The sequence below is a fragment of the Dendropsophus ebraccatus genome, chromosome 3, assembly GCF_027789765.1.
Source record: "Dendropsophus ebraccatus isolate aDenEbr1 chromosome 3, aDenEbr1.pat, whole genome shotgun sequence".
Taxonomy (NCBI): Eukaryota; Metazoa; Chordata; class Amphibia; order Anura; family Hylidae; genus Dendropsophus; species Dendropsophus ebraccatus.
In genome coordinates, this window is record NC_091456.1 from 46,370,675 (window position 1) to 46,391,330 (window position 20,656).

Genomic DNA, 20,656 nt, shown 5'->3' on the forward strand with positions numbered 1-20,656 from the left:
AAGGGGGGAAAGAGGGGGACCATCTATAAGGGGGGGGGGAAGAGAGGGACCATCTATAAAGGGGGAAAGAGGGGGACCATCTATAAAGGGGGAAAAGAGGGGGACCATCTATAAGGGGGGAAAGAGGGGGGACCATCTATAAGGGGGGGGAGAGGGGGACCATCTATAAAGGGGGAAAGAGGGGGGCCATCTATAGAGGGGGAAAGAGGAGGACCATTTATAAATGGGGAAAGAGGGGGACCATCTATAAAGGGGGAAAGAGGGGGACCATCTATAAATGGGGAAAGAGGGGGACCATCTATAAAGGGGGAAAGAGGGGGGACCATCTATAAAGGGGGAAAGAGGGGGACCATCTATAAGGGGGGGAAGAGGGGGACCATCTATAAAGGGGGAAAGAGGGGGACCATCTATAAGGGGGGAAAGAGGGGGACCATCTATAAAGGGGGAAAGAGGGGGACCATCTATAGAGGGGGAAAGAGGGGGACCATCTATAGAGGGGGAAAGAAGAGGACCATGTATAAAGGGGGAAAGAGGGGGACCATCTATAAAGGGGGAAAGAGGGGGACCATCTATAAGGGGGGAAAGAGGGGGACAATCTATAGAGGGGAAAGAGGGAGACCATCTATAAAGGGGGACTATCTCCTATAGGATTAGCACCCTCCTCTCCTGACATCCTCTGTGCTGCTGGGACCTCCCCTATAGATCAGCACCCTCCTCTCCTGACATCCTCTGTGCTGCTGGGCGCTGTGACCTCCCCTATAAGGCCAGCACCCTCCTCTCCTGACATCCTCTGTGCTGCTCGGACCTCTCCTATAGATCAGCACCCTCCTCTCCTGACATCCTCTGTGCTGCTGGGACCTCCCCTATAGATCAGCACCCTCTTCTCCTGACATCCTCTGTGCTGCTCGGACCTCTCCTATAAGATCAGCACCCTCCTCTCCTGACATCCTCTGTGCTGCTGTGACCTGGGGGGGGCAACATCAGGGGACCAGGTGAGGTGGCAATATGTTTATTGGGGGCAGTGGAGGTGGGGTGGGCAATGCTTACTGGGGGTAGCAGCAAGGGACCAAACATTATGTTTATTGGGGCCAGCAGGGAGGGGAGGCAGGCAGTGTTTATTGGGGACAGTGGGGGGCGCAGTAGCAGATTATAATGTGGGCGAATTGACGGGGGGGGGGCCCAGGTTGGGTGGACAGCCCGAGGCCCAGGTTGGGTGGACAGCCCGAGGCCCAGGGTACATTTAATCCGCCAGTGGGATGTGCACAATAGGAAACCTGGGCGGATTCTGCAGCTCGCCCCCACTCGCGGCCGCGTGCATCTCCGCCTGTGCCATAGACTCCATTCTATGGTCAGGCAGATTCCGCTGTTTGCACAAAGAATGAACGGGTTAATTCTTCGGGCGGACAGGGCAATCTGCCTGACCATAAAATGGAGTCTATGGCACAGGCGGAGAGTGAAGCATAAGCGCACGTGGACGAGTGGAAGAATCCACCACAAGTGCTCCGCGTGTTTTCCTCGCTGTGCACATACCCTTAGGGCCCTATTCCACCGGACGATTATCGTTCAGATTATCGTTAAATCGTTCTAATCTAAACGATAATTGTTCGTTTGAATAGCAGTTAACAACAACAACGTTTAATAAGACCTGGACCTATTTTTATCGTTGCTCGTTCGCAAATCGTTCGCATTGAATAAGAAGTCTTTCGGTCGTTCGCAGTAGTGATGAACGCAATAGCGTCGACAAGACGACCGCAAGAACGATTATAAGTAACAATTATCTTTCCATGTAAATGAGTGAACGATTTCAGGTCTTTTGTAATAGCGGTCGTTTGGATCGTTTATGCGAACGATAATCGTCCGGTGGAATAGGGCCCTTAGGGCTTGTTCACAACACAGAACCATGGACGAGTAAGAGATGATATGTTTCACAGAAATGTGTGAATAAGCCCTTACAGTAATGGTTCCCACAGTCACTGAGAAGCTGTTACCAATGATAAGGTATAAGGGCCCTATTACACCAATAGATATCTGGCCAATTTATCTATTTTTTTTTTAAGCCAAAACCAGGAACAGACTATAAACAGAGAACAGCTCATAAAGGAAAGACTGAGATTTTTTCTGTTCTCAAATCCATTTCTGGCTTTGGCTTCAATAATCTGTCAGATAAATTGCTCAGAAATCTGTTGGTGTAATAGGGCCCTAAAGGTTCAGGTGGGACTTTGTGCTCTCTGTAGCTATGCCACTGTGTGAGGGGAAGGAATATTGAAGGTGCAGCAGGTATAGGTATTGTTTCATTACTAGTTCTCCTGTATGGCAATAAAGCCCCAGTCCTATCTCCATTACTCTCATTGTGAGGTGATTCCCCAGCCCTCTGCTCATACATTAACCCTTTCATCACTAGCTGCTATTACAGCGCGGGAAACCAGGGGACACATTAGCCTCAGTAACAGCGTCCTCATTGGCTGACGCGGGGCCGCTGTCTCACCTGTAAAGGGGTTGTCAGCCTGCGGTGTCCTAAGTGACTTCTCCGCTATTGGCTGGTTAGAGTAGAGGGCGGGGCGTTCTGCGGTTTTGCGTTCCGTGATTGGCGGAAATTAATAAATATTAACAAGGTATAATTGCCTAATAGACATTGGGATGACGGACTGTACGAGGAGTTTGATGCGGTTTCTACCCGAGCGGCCGCTACCTCACGCGTCACTACACAGAGATTCTCTGTCTTTTCAGTAGTTGAGAAGTTCCAGCTGACAGAACCGAATGTCTCACAAGTTTCTATAAGTAGCTGTCATACTATAAGGAGCTGTCATACTATAAGGAGTTTTCGTCCTATAAATCGCACTGTTACCGCAGAAGGACTTGAATACGACGCATAACCTGCTGTCATTATGTTCTATTATCCCAATGTCCTGCAGCGGCACACGGGCTGCTTCTCCACTATCTGGTAGGTAACATCCCCCTATAGAGCTCAGCCCATAGAAGTACATGGAGGGGATTCCCACTGTTCTCTATTCATTCTGGAAGTAATTCTCCTCCATTCTCAGGATGGGTGAGGGACCTCCTAATAATCATCTTGGCTCAGGCCCTGAGCAGTTTCCCATAGCAACCAATCAGATTACAGCTTTCTTTTCTGGAGTGAAAGAATCTGATTGGTTGCTATGGGCGACTGCTCTGTATACAAGCGATGATAAATCTCCGATAACTTTAAGAAAAATTTCACAAAATGGTTAAAACGGGTTTTCAGTGCTGCAGTATAACACTATATATGAAGGGGGCAGATGATGTCCTAGTTACAGAATCTGAGGAACTGGGGAAGCCCCCCCCCCCCCCCGTGTATGTACAGTATGAGTGTCAGCCCCCCCTGTATGTACAGTATGAGTGCCAGCCCCCCCCCCCTGTATGTACAGTATGAGTGTCAGACCCCCCTGTATATACAGTATGAGTGTCAGACCCCCCTGTATGTACAGTATGAGTGTCAGCATCCTTTATGTATAGTATGAGTGTCAGCCCCCCCTGTATGTACAGTATGAGTGTCAGCCCCCCCCTATATGTATAGTATGAGTGTCAGCCCCCCCTGTATGTACAGTATGAGTGTCAGCCCCCCCTGTATGTACAGTATGAGTGTCACCCCCCCTGTATGTACAGTATGTGTGTCAGCCCCCCCTGTATGTACAGTATGTGTGTCAGCCCCCCATGTATGTACAGTATGAGTGTCAGACCCCCCTGTATGTACAGTATGAGTGTCAGACCCCCCTGTATGTACAGTATGAGTGTCAGCCCCCCTGTATGTACAGTATGAGTGTCAGACCCCCCTGTATGTACAGTATGAGTGTCAGCCCCCCTGTATGTACAGTATGAGTGTCAGCCCCCCCTGTATGTACAGTATGAGTGTCAGCCCCCCCTGTATGTACAGTATGAGTGTCAGCCTCCCCATGTATGTACAGTATGAGTGTCAGACCCCCCTGTATGTACAGTATGAGTGTCAGACCCCCTGTATGTACAGTATGAGTGTCAGCCCCCCCCCTGTATGTACAGTATGAGTGTCAGCCTCCCCATGTATGTACAGTATGAGTGTCAGCCTCCCCATGTATGTACAGTATGAGTGTCAGCCTCCCCATGTATGTATAGTATGAGTGTCAGCCCCCCCTGTATGAACAGTATGAGTGTCAGTTCACATGTTGGATGTGGTCAGAAATTTTTAATTTTTCCATTTCTTCTTTATCTACAAAGTTCCTGTTGAGAGTCCTAGACATACACAGCTCACTGTTCTCAGACCGCAAAGCTGATGGAAACTTATTCGTACAAAGTCACAATAATACCAGGGCAGTATATATACAGTATACACACTACCGTTTAAATGTTTGGGGTCACCCAAACAATTTAGTGCTTTCCATGAAAAGTCACACTTATTCACCACCATTCGTTGTGAAATGAATAGAAAATAGAGTCAAGACATTGACGAGGTTAGAAATAATGATTTGTATTTGAAATTGTTTTTACATCAAACTTTGCTTTCGTCAAAGAATCCTCCTTTTGCAGCAATTACAGCATTGCACACCTTTGGCATTCTAGCTATTAAAGGGGTAGTCCACCCAAAAAATTTTTCTTTCAAATCAACTGCTGCCATGAAGTGACAGAGATTTGTAATTTACTTCTATTAAAAAATCTCAAGCCTTCCAGTACTTATCAGCTGCTGTATGCCCAACAGGAAGTTGTATTATTTCCAGTCTGGAGAGCAGGAGGGGTTTTCTATGGGGATTTGCTCCTGCTTTGGACAGTTCCTGACATGGACAGAGGAGGCAACAGAGAGCACTGTGTCAGACAGGAAAGAAAACACCACTTCCTGTTGGACATACAGCAGCTAATAAGTACTGGAAGATTTTTTAATAGAAGTGAATTACAAATCTCTGGCACTTTATGGCACCAGTTGATTTGAAAGAAATTTTTTTGGGGTGGACTACCCCTTTAATCTGTTGAGGTAAGCTGGAGAAATTGCACCCCACGCTTCTAGAAGCAGCTCCCACAAGTTGGATTGGTTGGATGGGCACTTCTGGCGTACCATACGGTCAAGCTGCTCCCACAACAGCTCAATGGGGTTCAGATCTGGTGACTGCGCTGGCCACTCCATTACCTATGATAGAATACCAGCTGCTGCTTCTGCTGTAAATAGTTCTTGCACAATTTGGAGGTGTGTTTAGGGTCATTGTCCTGTTGTAGGATGAAATTGGCTCCGATCAAGCGCTGTCCACTGGGTATGGCATGGCAGTGCAGAGTGATAGCCTTCCTTATTCAGAATCCCTTTTATCCTGTACAAATCTCCCACCTTACCAGCACCAAAGCAACCCCAGACCATCACATTACCTCCACCATGCTTAACAGATGGCGTCCGGCATTCTTCCAGCATCTTTTCATTTGTTCTGCGTCTCACAAACGTTCTTCTTTGTGATCCAAACACCTCAAACTTGGATTCATCCGTCCACAACACTTTTTTCCAGTCTTCCTCTGTCCAATGTCTGTGTTCTTTTGCCCATCTTAATCTTTTTCTTTTATTGGCCAGTCTCAGATATGGCTTTTTCTTTGCCACTCTGCCCTGAAGCCCAAAATCCCGCAGCCGCCTCTTCACTGTAGATGTTGACACTGGTGTTTTGCGGGTACTATTTAATGAAGATGCCAGTTAGGGACCTGTGAGGCGTCTGTTTCTCAAACTAGAGACTCTAATGTGCTTATCTTCTTGCTTAGTTGTGCAACGCGGCCTCCCACTTCTTTTTCTACTCTGGTTAGAGCCTGTTTGTGCTGTCCTCTGAAGGGAGTAGTACACACCGTTGTAGGAAATCTTCAATTTCTTAGCAATTTCTCGCATGGAATAGCCTTCATTTCTAAGAACAAGAATAGACTGTCGAGTTTCAGATGAAAGTTCTCTTTTTCTGGCCATTTTGAGCGTTTAATTCACCCCACAAATGTGATGCTCCAGAAACACAATCTGCTCAAAGGAAGGTCAGTTTTGTAGCTTCTGTAACGAGCTAGACTGTTTCCAGATGTGTGAATATGATTGCACAAGGGTTTTCTAATGATCAATTAGCCTTCTGAGCCAATGAGCAAACACATTGTACCATTAGAGCACTGGAGTGATAGTTGCTGGAAATGGGCCTCCATACACCTATGTAGATATTGCACCAAAAACCAGACATTTGCAGCTAGAATAGTCATTTACCACATTATCAATGTATAGAGAGTATTTGTTTAAAGTTAGGACTAGTTTAAAGTTATCTTCATTGAAAAGTACAGTGCTTTTCCTTCAAAAATAAGGACAATTCAATGTGACCCCAAACTTTTGAACGGTAGTGTGTGTGTGTATATATATGTATATATATATATATATATATATATATAGATATATATATATATATATATATAGTGGTAACTTGGTTTAAGAGCTCACAGTTTTTAAAATTGTGACTTGGTTTAAGAGAATTCCTTTGGTTTAAGAGCTCCCTGTAGTGGGTGGGAGGGGAAGTGGGGGAGGGGCATGGTCTGCATAGCAGGGGCTACAGCCCTGTACTCTGACCCAGGAACCTTCCCTCACCTTCCAAATCATAGCAGATCCACTTCAGGCTGCGGCTCACATCAGGGGACAGGACTGTGGAGGTAATCTCTCCATAGCTGTAACCCCTCTCTCCTCAGACAGAGAGCGCTGCATGTATGTACCCACATCTGCCCTGCTCATTCCTTCCTGCTCCCTGCAGTCTCTGTCCGCCCTTGTGTTTCCCATCCTCTCCATTCCTGTACAGTAACTTATAATATCACATATTCTGCTGTTTCTGAATGTTCATTCATTTTAAATGTTATTCAGAATAATAAATCATGTGGCTGCAGATGATATTAGGGATATAGTTATAGTATCTATGTATATGACTCTGTCTACTCAGTTTGTATGAATCCAGATCCAAAAACATGCTACATTATGGGTCCTGTACATATCAGCTATACACAAGTGCAGTAAGGACAAAAAGCAACCAATGAGCACCAGGCTACAATGTAAAAATCTATGCGGGGAGTACATCAATGGTTTTGCCATGTGTTTTTTTTTCTGTCAAGAAGTAGCCCATTTTGCATTATTGTTTGCTAAAAACTTTTAGGGCGACTTTTAGGCTCTGATCCATCTTCCAAGTTAAAAATGTATGCAATGGCCCCAAATCGTATATTTATAGCTCCCCTTACCAGCAAATCTACACAAGCACAAAGCAGTCTTATTTTTACGGTTTCCTGACAGATTTACAAGCAGAGCAGTAAGTATACATAAATTCATCAAGCTGTGTGCGACTTTGATGGATAGGGGTAATGTTGCATTTACACAGACAGATTTATCTGACAGATTTTTGAAGCCAAAACCAGGAACAGACTATAGACAAAGAACAGGTCATAAAGGAAACACTGAGATTTCTCATTTTTTCTAATTAATTCCTGGCTTTGGCTTCAAAAATCTGTCAGATAAATCTGTCTGTGTAAACACACCATTAGGCTATACATGTACAATTCCACCCCAAGTAGTTTTACAACTTTTGAAGAGCCGGAGTTTGACACCTGTGACTTAGGGGGTGGGACTAAAACACATTAGCCAGATGATTATCTGTAGTAAAATAATATTATATATATATATATATATATATATATATATATATATATATATATATATTACACTTTCTTTACTGATTTAGCATGGAGGAGGTCTAAAAAACCAATAGCATGTAGGGGTTACATCTGTCAGGTTTTATGTGAAATTACCAGAAGGTTATTATCAGTGAATTACATAATGAAAGGAAAGTATAAGATGTATCGTACTTATATTTAATGCTACTTTCTTATGTTTTATGTAGGTTGGCTGCTACCAAAGGCAGTAGGATTGTAAAGAGGGAATACCTGAAAGTAAATGTCATCAAAACATGGTATGCTTAGTAATAATAAGGGACCAAGAGCTATAAGCTGCATACAATTTTAATAAAATCTTATGGGTGTAAAGTGGACCTCTACTCATATAGAGAATAATAACTGTGTTGCTGCAACATACTAAATACATCTGTGGTGTACATTCACCATTTAGGGTATGTTAACATCATGTGGCTGTTCTGTTCATTTGCTTTTGTGCAGGACTCAAAATTTGCGGCCCCACGGCGGTGGTGTGCTCCTGCAGTCAGATTGGCGATCACTCTATAGAGTCTGCACAGGCAGGCTCTAAGCAACGATCGCAGATAACACTGATCAATGCTATGCTATGGCATAGCAATGATCAGTGTAAGAGATCCAATGTAAAAATGTTAAAGTCTCCTAAGGGGGCATAAAAAGTGTAAAAAAAAGTTTTAAAAAAAACACACCATAGCCCCTCCCCCAATAAAAGACTAAATCACCCCCTTTCCCATGTTATAAATAAAACACATAAAAATAAATAAATAAACATATAATATACCGTAGCGTGCATAACTGTCCGATCTTATAAAGTAAATAAAATAAATCAATATTGTTCCCGCACAGTGAACGGTGTAAACAAAAAGCAGTAAAAAAAAAACCACCAGGATTGATTATTTTTTATTACATTTTATTTAAAATAAAATGAATAAAATTTATAAATACGTCTCATCTATACAAATATGGTATTACTAAAAACTAGAGATCATGGCGCAAAAAATGACGCCCCATACAGCCGCGTACCTGAAAAAATAGAAACGCTATATGGGTTTAAAAAGGTCCATTTTCACCAATCAAAAAAGTTTTACTGTTATTAAAAATACTAAAACATTAGAAAAGCTGTATAACCTGCATATCCCTGTATTCAGACTGACCTATAGAATAAAGATAAAATGTCAGTTTTACTGTAAAGTGCATAATGTAACGAGGGAACCCCTCACAATTTGCAGAATTGTATTTTTTACCCCAATAAATGATATTTTAGGGGTTCCGTCAAACATGGTATGGTAGATCAAAAGGCGCCTTTATAAAGTAGACCTGTTCCGGAAAAAAAAAAGCCCTTACACGGCCCTGTAGCTGGAAAAATAAAAAGGAAAAAACGAAAATGCTAAACTGAAAATTCTCCCGGTCCTTATGGCATTTTGGGCTCTGTCCTTAAGGGGTTAAATAGAAGTAAATTACAAACCTACGTAACTTTTTGTCATCAGATCTTTAAAAAAAACTATTTTCTCCAGGGTACCCCTATCAGCAGGTTAGACAAATCTAACCTGCTGATAGCTCCCTATTGTGCACAGGGTGCTGAGGATGAAAGCGAATTTCTTTGCTTCATCCTCTGCACCGCTCCAATGCAATTTGGAGTATAATCCTGTGTCTAGTAAGGCCTATTAAAGCGCTGAGGGCGGAGTCCCCACATTGCCGATCCAGCCCCTTCTAATGATTATCAGTTAAGTGGGCCGGCCAGGGGGTGGATCGGTGGTCTGGAGGCGGGACTACAGTAGCCCCACCCCTAGTGCTCCTAATGGCCTTACCAGACACCGGATTACACTACAAACTGCACAGGAACTTATCTTCATCTTCTGTAAAGACTTATCTTCATCCTCAGAGCCCTGTGTGCAATAGGGAGCATTTAGTGGGTTAGATTCATCTAACCTGTTGATGGTTCCTCTTTAAAGTTGCATCTCTGACCCCAGAATATATCGTCTTTTTTACTATAAATAACACAGCCTTCCAGACACACATTATCATTTCTTTGAGACCTGATGTTCTGTATTATTCATCTTTTATATATTTAGTATTACTTAATAAATGTTATTGTATGTTTCTGTGTCTCCTGGCAGTCAGAAGATTGTTCAGTATATTCTTCAGCAGGTACCGCCTCCATACCATGGATGTCCCATACCTCGGCTATCACTGTATCTGTCTGCTCAGCTCAGCTATGGAGTAGTGTGTGTTTACCACCGACAATGTGACCTGCTTATAGGTAAAAGAGCTTTGTATTTTGCACATAGGAAAACCAGAGTATAATACAGTCTATGAATAATATAAAACGGTGTTATCCTGTTATTTTCTGATCTTGAAACCCTTTGTGTCACTTTCGTTTACATTTTTTTTTGCAGAAATCAATAGTACAGCCGAGTTTAAGAAACTTGGTATTTGGATTTATTAGCCGAAAAATGCATTTTTATCATAAAAAAACAGTTTGAAGCTCTCCCACCCCTGTCTTCATTGTTTTCTATGGAGAGGGGAGGGGTGGAGGGAGATGAGGCACCAAAACAGGACAACAAAGCGTTAATGTACAGCTACATCACCGGGCGATCTCCTCTGAAGTCAGCACTGACCTCTTTGACCTTTGAATACTGGCTTTCACACAGCTCCCGCTATGTAATCCTTTGCTCTCTGCTGAAGACTAATCTCCCTCCTCCTCCCTCTCCATTGATTACACAGGGCCCAATTGATGTAAACAAGTTTAGATTTCCTGATAATGAGCAGTGAATGAGAGAGACGGGATGGGGGGGGGAGACCTGGGGAAAGTCTTTTTGAATGCAGATAATGGCATATTTGCCTAATAAACCCAATTACAAGGATTCTTAAAATCGCCTGGACTATTGGTTTTAAAAAAAAAAAAAAACACACGACAGTGACACTTTAAATAGCAGTATATTCTTGTCCACTGTTCTTCTGTTATTACCCATAACTCTTTCTTCCTCTTTCCCTTGTTCCTAAATGCCATTTCTATTTTATTCATGAGGTATTTATAAATGAAAGATGCTTCTTTTTTTTAATAGCGTGGTCTCTAATTTTATTTATCAATGGTTCCGAAACAAGACAAATCCTATTCGTTCTCCTTGATCTTTTTAAAGCATTAGGGTACAAACACACACACACCGTATACGCAGCCTATTTACTGCTGCGATACGCAGCAAACAGGCAACAAATACGCAGCAAATACGCAGCAGATTAGATGTAAATAACTGAACACAGCATCAAATCTGCTGCAGATCTGCTGCGTATCTGCTGCGTATACGGTGTGTGTGTTTGTACCCTTACACAATTTCCCATACTCCACCCATTACCCTCGGGGAAGATGACATTCTTTTTTTACTACTTCCCAACTTTTACCGCTTCCACTGTTAATACAACCGCTAATGTTTGGATTCCACTATTAAATACGTTTTTCACCACACAATAATCTGGAAACACTGGATACAATACACTGGGGAACACTGGTGAAGATTGGGGCTTCACCAGTTAAAATCTCGTTTAAATCTTTCTTCACTTATTTGCATGGAGCGCCTGGCTTCTTATGATTGGTCCACACTCCAGCACAGCTGATAGGTTGACAAGCGCCCATGTAAAACCATCCGCTGCCAGCTGCTGATATGCTGCTTATGTGCAGCATCGGCCTACCGGGTGGGTATGGGACTGACAGCCCACCTCTCTTGCCACAGTGGGGACCACTGCTGGAGCTCAGCAAGGTAAGTATGACAGGCAGCTTGACCTGTTAGTGATTGGGTAATTCACTGAACGTGAGCAAAATATTTTTCTTTCAAATCAGCTGGTTTCAGAAAGTTATATAGATTTGTGATTTACTTTTAAAGAGGACCTGTCACCCCCCGTGCCGGGGTGACAGGCTCCCGACCCCCAGCTAGATCCCTTTATACTGACCTTATCTCACTGAGTCCCGCTCCCGGAGCCGGTCCCGGGACAGAGATATCCTGGCTAGAAGCCGGCGCGCACGCTGTGGAGATAGGTCCGGCGTCCATAGAGAATGAATGGAGCCGGACTCGTCTCTGCACCGCGCACACGGCTCCATCCATTCAGGTCTCCTTTAAATTTAAATATAAGTATTTAAATATCTCCAGTCTTCCCATACTTATCAGCTGCTGTATGTCCTGCAGGAAAGGGTGTTTTTTTTTCACTGTGTAACACAGTGCTCTCTGCTGCCACCCCTGTCTGTGACAGGAACTGTCCAGAGTTAGAGAGGTTTTCTATTGAGATTTCTATGGGGACAGAGGTGGCAGCAGAGAGCATTGTCAGACTGAAAAGAAAACACCACTTCCTGCAGGACATACAGCAGCTGAGAAGTATTGGAAGACTTGAGATCTTTTTTGTAATTTACTTCTATTTAATCTACCTAACTTACTGAAACCAATTGATTTGAAAGAAAAATATTTTCATTAACCTTTAACCTAGTATCCATAATTAGCAATTTCTTAATAACTGCTATTTATTTATATGTAAAGTTCTGACTCTCTGTATGTCTAGTTTTCTTAGACTCTGCCGACGCGACTCACTCCCTTCTCCAATCAGGTAAATGGGCCGCACCATCCTTCTCTGCTTTGGGGGTTGGCTTGATGACTTCCAGGGGATGGGATTTAGATGCTAGCCTCTTCAAGCAGAAGCAGAGAAAGATGGTACGGCCCGTTTACCTGATAGGAAGGGGAGTGGGCCAGCTCTACAGAGTACAGGGTTGATAGGCATACAAAAAATTTTATATACAGAACTTTACATATAAATAAATAGCAGTATATTATTAAAGTGCTGAAACTATAGATTTTGGATGGACACCTTGCTAAATTTTATCAGTATCAAAATGCTGAAATCTATTGTATACTGTATTGTTATTTCACATATGTTCAGTTATTAGTCTGCTGCTATATCATATTTAGTTTGTGCTATTCCCATTGCTTAAAAATCTGGTCATCTTTCAGAGGAAGTGAAGACCACTGTGGAACGTTTGTGTAAGGCCGAGAGGCAGGCAAAAATTGACTTAATGCACACAGAGCAGTGAGTATAGTTTTATATAGTTAGATTTTAGGTATATGGTTATCCCAGGCATGTTTACATTCCCTTATTCAGGATTTATCTACCACATCTGCTGGACGTTTGTAGTTTGTCCCAAGTATCTACTACCGTTTCATTAAAATAATTAGTTCCTATGTTTCATCTAATCTCCCCCAACTAACCTCCGATTTTAGCCCCTTGTGTTTATTTTTCTTAAAACACTTCTCTCGTGAGCCTTATTTTGTCCTTTCACATATATCAAGTCATGTCCCCCCTTTCCCCTTCCGTCTTCCATACGCAATAACAATGACTCTATGTAAATCCAATTTTCAATAACCTATGTATCAGATCATATTATGATATTGAAAGCACCTTGGAGTCTTTCACAAAGCTGAAAAATTTGATCATTAACCCTTAGACGACCCTGGACGTAGGGTTACGTCATGGAAGTCTGTCCCCAGACGACCCATGACGTAACCTTACGTCCTGGGTGTTTTTCCCGCTATGAAGCGCGCTCCGGAGCGGAGCGCGCTTCATAGCAGGTGGGGGCCGGCTGCAATCAGCAGCCGGGACCTCACCGATAATGACACGCTGCAGCGATTGCGCTGCCGCGTGTCATTAACCCCTTAAACGCCGCGATCACGGCGCGACCGCGGCGTTTAAGTGTAAGTGACGGGGAGTCCCCTGTCACTTACCGATCGGGACCCCCGCAGTGTGACTGCGGGGGTCCCGATCGTTGAAACGGACTGCCGGAGGTCTCTCACCTGCCTCCGTGCGGTCCGATCGGCGATCTGCTACACTGAGCCTGCACAGGCAGGCTCAATGAGCAGATCGCCGATAACACTGATCAATGCTATGCCTATGGCATAGCATTCATCAGTGTAGAAATCTAAGTATTGTATGTACAAGTCCCCCAAAGGGACTTCAAAAGTGTAATAAAAAAAAAGTTCAAAACACTAACACACTACCCCAAAGCCCCTCCCCAATAAAAGTCTAAATCACCCCCCTTTCCCATTATATAAATAAAACATATAAAAATGAATAAATAGATAAACATATAATATACCGTAGCGTGCGGAATTGTCCGATCTATTAAAATATAACAAGCGTCATTGTGACCGGTAAACGGCGTACACGAAAAGAGGGGAAAAAGTGCGCAGATTACCGATTTTATGTTACATTATATATTAAAAAAAATCAATAAAAAGTGATCAAAACGTCCGATCTTCACAAATATGGTATTAATAAAAACTAGAGATCATGGCGGAAAAAATGACACCGCATACAGCCCCGTAGGTGAAAAAATAAAACCGTTATAAGCGTCACATAATAATATTTAATTGGCAAAAAAAAGGATTTCATAAAAAAAAATATATATAACATTAGAGAATCTGTGTAACCTGCATGTGGTTGTGTTCGGACTGACCTATAGAATAATAGTGTCATGTCGCTGTTACCATATAGTGCATTACGTAGACACAGGAACCCCCCAAACGTTACCATATTGCATTCTTATTTACGATTTCACATATTTATATCTTCATAAATAATATATTTGGAATTCCATCATACATGTTATGGTAAAATGAATGACGCCATTACACAGTACAACTATTCCTGTAAAAAACAAGCACTTACATGGCTTGTAGATAGAAAACTGAGAGTGCTAGAGCTCTTAGAAGGGGAGGAGGGAAACAAGTATATGACAGAGAAATCTTGACGCAGGTGTATTATTTTTTTTTTTTATGATTTCAGTGAAAATTGGGTTCTATTTTGTATGATCTAGAAAAGTTACTTATTTAAAGGGATCGGCCTTTTTATAGCAAAATTGTTCAGTGCACAGTAATATGCATTTCTATTTGCAATGGTTGTTTTTGTCTTTTGGGAGGACTGGTGGCATGTTGCCGTCCCACCTCCAAGTGTCCAGTATATAAATAAAGAATTAAAAAAAAAAACTGTCCTCACCCACCCCACCCCCTTCCCTCCTTTTTCCTTCCTTTCTTCTTTCCTTTTCTCCCTTTTCCCTTTTCTCTTTTTTCTGTCTTTTTCCTAGAGGCTTTTTCTAGGTCATAGACCGAGTGTTAGCTTGCTCCCCACTTTTATATACCCATGCGATACCGTTCTCCACTGGGAGTCGTGAAGAACACTTGTTTTGTTATAAGTACAATTGTTTGCTGTTTCTGCTGCTCTTGTTGCGGCTCTACCTCTGTGCCACATATTTATACAGTTCCACCCTCTGGGTGTGGTTTGTATTATTGTTTTTATGAAAATGTAAAAGTTTTTTAAAATTGAGAATTAAAAAAACAAAAGAATAAAAAAAATGTACTCACTGCACTTACTGATAGCAGCTCACTGTGTGTCTCTCAGCACTGATATCAGGCAGCACTCCTCCAAGCTGTGCTGTCCTGGTCTGTAGAAAGAATGGTTATATTGTTATCAAGATGGCTGAGCATGGAGGAACTTGTGTCTTTGCCCTGCCTCGCTGTCCTCCGCTGAGCCTGTACATGTCTATGGAAGACACATATGTCTATGGTCACATGCTCCTCCAAGCTCAGCCACCTTATGAACAGGATCACAATTCAGCATACAGACCAGGACAACACAGCCTGGTGGAGGGGCTTGTCATTTTAGCTCTATGAGGTGCACAGGGAGCAGCTGTCAGTAAGGGCAGTAAGAACACTTATTAATACTGTACACTGACAATGTTACCATCAAATGGCCAACCCCTTTACTCAGGCAATAATGATGACTTGACACATTATGCCATTGGAAGATTAATTTAATTCTCCCTTCATACACAATTACAGGCTAATAACTACTGGGACTTTCTAAAAATAGAGGTGCCTCTATTAGTATACACTGATAAAGACAAGATACAATACAACACACATACAGCATGCAGCATTTGTAAGTTTTAGGTTGTTGCAAAGTACAATGTCACCAACAATGCCAGGAAGGGACATTAATATCTAGCAAAAGACATCTGATACAATTGAAAGCAAGGACTTATAGGTATAGCCTACAAGCACATCACACAAAGCGTACACTGACAAACTGAGCAAGATATGTATACAAGGGTGTACAGTCAGTTATAACTGATATGTAAAACACGTGTTTTGCATATCAACTAAGCAAAAGGTGACACTCAAGAAATGCAAATGTTGGTGCTAGAGAGGTCATCCTCCCCACACTGTGTATGAACAGACATTTGTATCTCATTGAAGTCTGCTTAGTAATGAAATAACCATGTAAAGTCCTGCTCTAATAGAACTAAGATGGTAGGCCTCATTTACGAAGATTATCAGGAAGTGGTGTGAATCCTTATGCTGATTTGCCTGTAATTTTCCATGATCCGTTGCCTTGTGATTGTGTAGAATATGGAGACATGTAGTGTGGTTTAGGGACAGTCCACTGACCATATTGAATTAAGGGCCTTTATGTTATGCCGCGTTTACACATAACGATTATCGTGCGAATTTGTGCGATAACGAATTTGAACGATAACTGTACGTGTAAACGCAGTGAACGCTCAAACGACGAGTGAGAAATCGTTCAATTTGATATTTGAACAAGTTCTCAAATCGTCGTTGATCGTTTGCGAAAAATTCGCAGATCGTTCCGTGTGAACAGTCGTTCCCCGATTTAACCAATGTGTGAGATAGGCTTAAGCGATCGCAAAACGAATTTTCTGTACGATATATCGTACCGTCTAAACGCTGATTGTTCTGAAAAAAACAACAACGTTACTCCGACATCGTTAATCGTACGATCGGGCCAATTATCGTTTCTTGTAAACGCAGCATTAGACATAAACTCTGTGTACTGCTCACTGAGCCATGGTCCCTGAGAAAAAAGGGGATGAGGAAGTTTGGGTCAATATTGTAGTGGTACACCATGTTAATCTTGGTTCAACAACCCCTGATACCCACATGTAACCTGTCAAGTTCCAATGCACGATCTCTGATTATTTAATCTTTTAGTAGAAATGAATAAAATTAGTTAAAAGAAACAGACTTTAGCTGTAGTGGATAATACATGTTTTGCATGTATTTGCAGGATTTCTAAAAATTGGTTTAGTACTAACATTTTCTACCAATGTAGTATGTGTTGTTTTATGCATATATTTAAGTACTAGCTTCTGCACTATATAACAGAACATTATGTTTACATTTTTAGACCCTTGTTGGTTCCAGATAATCTGATGCGTATGCAGATGCTGGAAGATGCCCCTGATCCCTTTTTCGGGATGATGGAGATATCTCCTGAACTGCCAGAACCAACAATGATCCCACAGGTAACATACCCTGATTAGTTGTGACACATCTCTGCTTGTATTTATCCATCACATGAAGTAAATACATTTAAAACAATGGTTAATACGACATGAGATTGGAGAAGTCCAGCGAAATTAAAAACTACAGTGCAGGATCATAATAAAGAATGTATCCTTACCCGTCCCCATCTTTCCTTTATGAACAGTCCTCGATTTATAATCTGTTCCTGGCTTTGGCTTTAATATTTGCAATCAGAAACCTGACTGTGTGAACACACCCTTATGTTTACCTTTAGCACAGTTGGTATAACTTTACAAGGATTTATGAGTAACTAAATAAATTGTGATGCAAATAAACAAAACAAGCATGAAGAGATTCCATGGTGAAAAGTTACAGACATTTTAACACCACATTTATGTACAGATAAGGTAATATTGTTGATTATACTATAAATGGTGCGATGGTTGAAGGTGACTGCTACTTATTTAGCATCACAATTTTGCTATCCATTCGATGTAAAAGAAAAAAAAGGATGCAAATACAGATTAATGCTGTTGTATGCCATCTCTTTTGATCCGTTTTCCATTGACTTACATTATAAAAAAAGGGATCAGAACTGATGTTTTTTTTTTTTTTCTTTTTTACATATTTGTAATGTACACAAAAACGTGGTTGACCACATTTTTCTGTATGTTTTCCGAACCGGATACAGTAATACGGACTGCAAAATCGTGATGGGAACCTAGCCTAAGATTCTTCAGTCTACACCTGCACAGATGCACTTTATGGCTATGTTCACGCTACGTATATGTCCAGCCGTAGTTCGTACGCGGCCAGACATGTGCGGCTGAAACTATCACCGTGGGAAAAATAGACATGCGGCCGGATTGCGAACATGTGGGCGAACCGCGAACATACGCCCGTAGTACAGTTATGCTTCCCTAGCTTGTTTCGAAGCGATCTGAAACAGGTCATTTACTTGGAAATCTTCACCCAGCCCAATAAACCACACAGAACCTTTTTAATCTAAAAATCAAGTTCAATTTGGCTGAAATAAGTACTCCGTACGGGACCGCATGGAAATCCACGGGCGTGAGTTGGAACAGTTCCGGCCGCAAACAATGGTCTTGTTCATTTTTCACGGCGCTGTATACGATCCGGCCGTAGGCTCATACGTAGTGTGCATTGTGCGGCCGTATATCGTATACTTTCAAGCGTACGCATCAACCTCAAAACTACGGGCCTATATTTGCGGTTCGCACTACGGCCGGAAATATACGTAGTGTGAACATAGCCTATATAAGTAAATTCACATCATTATGTATAATAAGGTCATGAACGAATGTCTCCAGTTCTACATTGTATCTGTGTAAATTTATACTCAATGATAGAAGACATTCTGTATAAAATGGCTTTCATTTTCTCCTCTGTTTATGTGACATAGCTTAGCATGCTCTTGGAAATCTCAGGACCTGAAATTGTTCGAGTAGAAAAGACTCCTACAAGACGTAGGAGAGCAAGCCGTACAGAAGGTGAGATGGGAAGGACACAGACCAAAGAAAATAGGCTGTTCATTAAAACCTGTCTGTAGTGAGACTGTAATCTGTATTGTTTGAAGATCTGCAAAAAAATGGTAATGCAATAGTTAAATTAAGGTGGTCTGCATTTTTTGCGGATATTTCTTCGGTAAAGATTAAGGATGCAAAAAAAATTTCAGATGCTCCAATAAACTTCTATGGGTGAATCTATGCCACAATTAAGGCCCATGCAAGAACATGTCCTATTTTTTTTAGTGGCACGAATTGCGGATGCGTAAACCTATGGACAGTGTGAATAGCCCAATAAAAATCTATGTGTCCAGAATTGCTGATCTGCACCACGTCATGTCTGATTGTGTTATTAAAATTCAACTCCATTCACTTCACTAAAACTCAGATGCGAAACCCAAACTGAGGACAGGAGTGGTGCTGCTTCTGGCGGAGAGAAGCCATGTTTTCCTAAGTTTGGATAACCTCTTTAATATAGTTTGAATACTGATTTACCCGTTTTTCTTGCATTCTTATTTTATGACCATGATACTTTCTGTTTTAGAGTAAGGCATGTGATGGTGTCAGTCATACTGCTTTCCATGCATTGTTTTGTGTTGAGCAAAATGTTATACATTTCAAGTTGATGAATTACTGAATAAAATACCCGTACTCATAAGCATGACTGACTGCCATTATATACTCTATATAACATGTAGTAAGCATTAAGAATGGGGATGATAAATATCTTTTTTTGTGTGTTCTTTCATATTTTTTAGTATTATTAAAAACTTAGATTTTCCTCCTTATTACTATAACTGTTAGTACTTAATATTTGTCATGCTGAATACTTTCTAATCGATAAGCAAAATGGCAAAAGAAACTTAAATATGAATATTGCATCTCCCTCAATGACCACAATACGTCTTTTGTCGGCGGGGCAAAAGTAGGCAAGCATCGGTCTCTTGTGCAGAATATCATGGAAACTTGGATGCTGCATGACAGCGGGGCCCCTGCTTTAACTATCAAGAGCAGAGAAACCTTCAATCCTTGTACTTTAACACCTTAGATGCTGTGGGCAAACTGTGATTGTGGCATTTAAGTGGTTTCTGGACTTTTGTTACCCCATCTGCGCCAGGATGACTTAATTGCTGGGATGCATATTATTGTCTATAGCATCAGGGGGCCCAATGAAGGCCCTCAGGTGTGCCATATCCGTGTGTCTACTCGGTTCTGTCTCCAGCACGGCCGGGTAGGTCCCCTTTCAGTGTTATGTTGACAATACACTGCATTATATTAGCAGTACAGTGTATAATTTTAAAAGATATCTAAAGATTGCATTTCAAAGTCCCCTTGTGGGACTAATAAAAAGTAAAAGTTAGAATTTTGGAAAACATAATTTTTATATTTAAAATTCCTGACCCCTTCTCCCAAAAATGCATGTCCACAATTTCTGCTTACAAAATAATTTTTACATAAAACATACAAACATTTGATATCACCACACCCTTAACCACCTGAACTATAATATTATTACTTATCACACATGGTGAACGCTATAAATTAAAATGGAAAGCTACACCAGACTTGCTTTATTTGCTCCCCAAAAAAATGAGAATAAAGCAATAAAAAATTAAATGTACCTAAAGATGGTACCAATACAAAGTACAAAAAACAAGCCCTTATATGGGTATGTCGACTAAAAAATGAAAGGTTGGGTTAGGTTCACATCACGATTTTGCTATCTGTCTCACTATATCGATTTCTTAACGTTTCATTTGAACGTACAGAAAAATGTGGTCAACAGATCAAAAAACTGATCAGTTTTGATAGGGTTTTTTTTATAATGTAAGTAAATGGAAAACAAATCAAGATGGCATACAACTGCATCCGTTTTTGCATTGTTTTTTTTCCCTATTAAATGGATACATTAAACGGATAGCAAAATCATGATGTGAACCAGGCCTTATCTAACTTTGAAGGTGACAGTGGAAAAAAAATTGCTTGTTATGAAGGGGTTAAAAAAAACAAGTGTCCGTGCTGACAAGTACACTTTAATAAATGACTGACTGTATTATATTCTGCAACAATCATTGCAGTATTAATAGTAAAACA

The 20,656-nt window shown here is 41.5% G+C and overlaps 1 protein-coding gene across 1 annotated transcript in view; it reads left to right on the forward strand.

Moving 5' to 3' along the window:
* Positions 1 to 2,483: 2,483 nt before the first annotated feature.
* REC8 (REC8 meiotic recombination protein) overlaps positions 2,484 to 20,656 on the forward strand; it is a 31,726-nt gene continuing 13,553 nt past the window's right edge. Inside the window, exons 1-6 of the mRNA XM_069964217.1 lie at positions 2,484 to 2,941; positions 7,872 to 7,940; positions 9,795 to 9,937; positions 12,669 to 12,744; positions 16,918 to 17,035; positions 18,460 to 18,547. Of these exons, the coding sequence (XP_069820318.1) occupies positions 2,886 to 2,941; positions 7,872 to 7,940; positions 9,795 to 9,937; positions 12,669 to 12,744; positions 16,918 to 17,035; positions 18,460 to 18,547 (550 nt within the window). The 5' untranslated portion in view covers positions 2,484 to 2,885. The remainder of the gene's footprint in view (positions 2,942 to 7,871; positions 7,941 to 9,794; positions 9,938 to 12,668; positions 12,745 to 16,917; positions 17,036 to 18,459; positions 18,548 to 20,656) is intronic.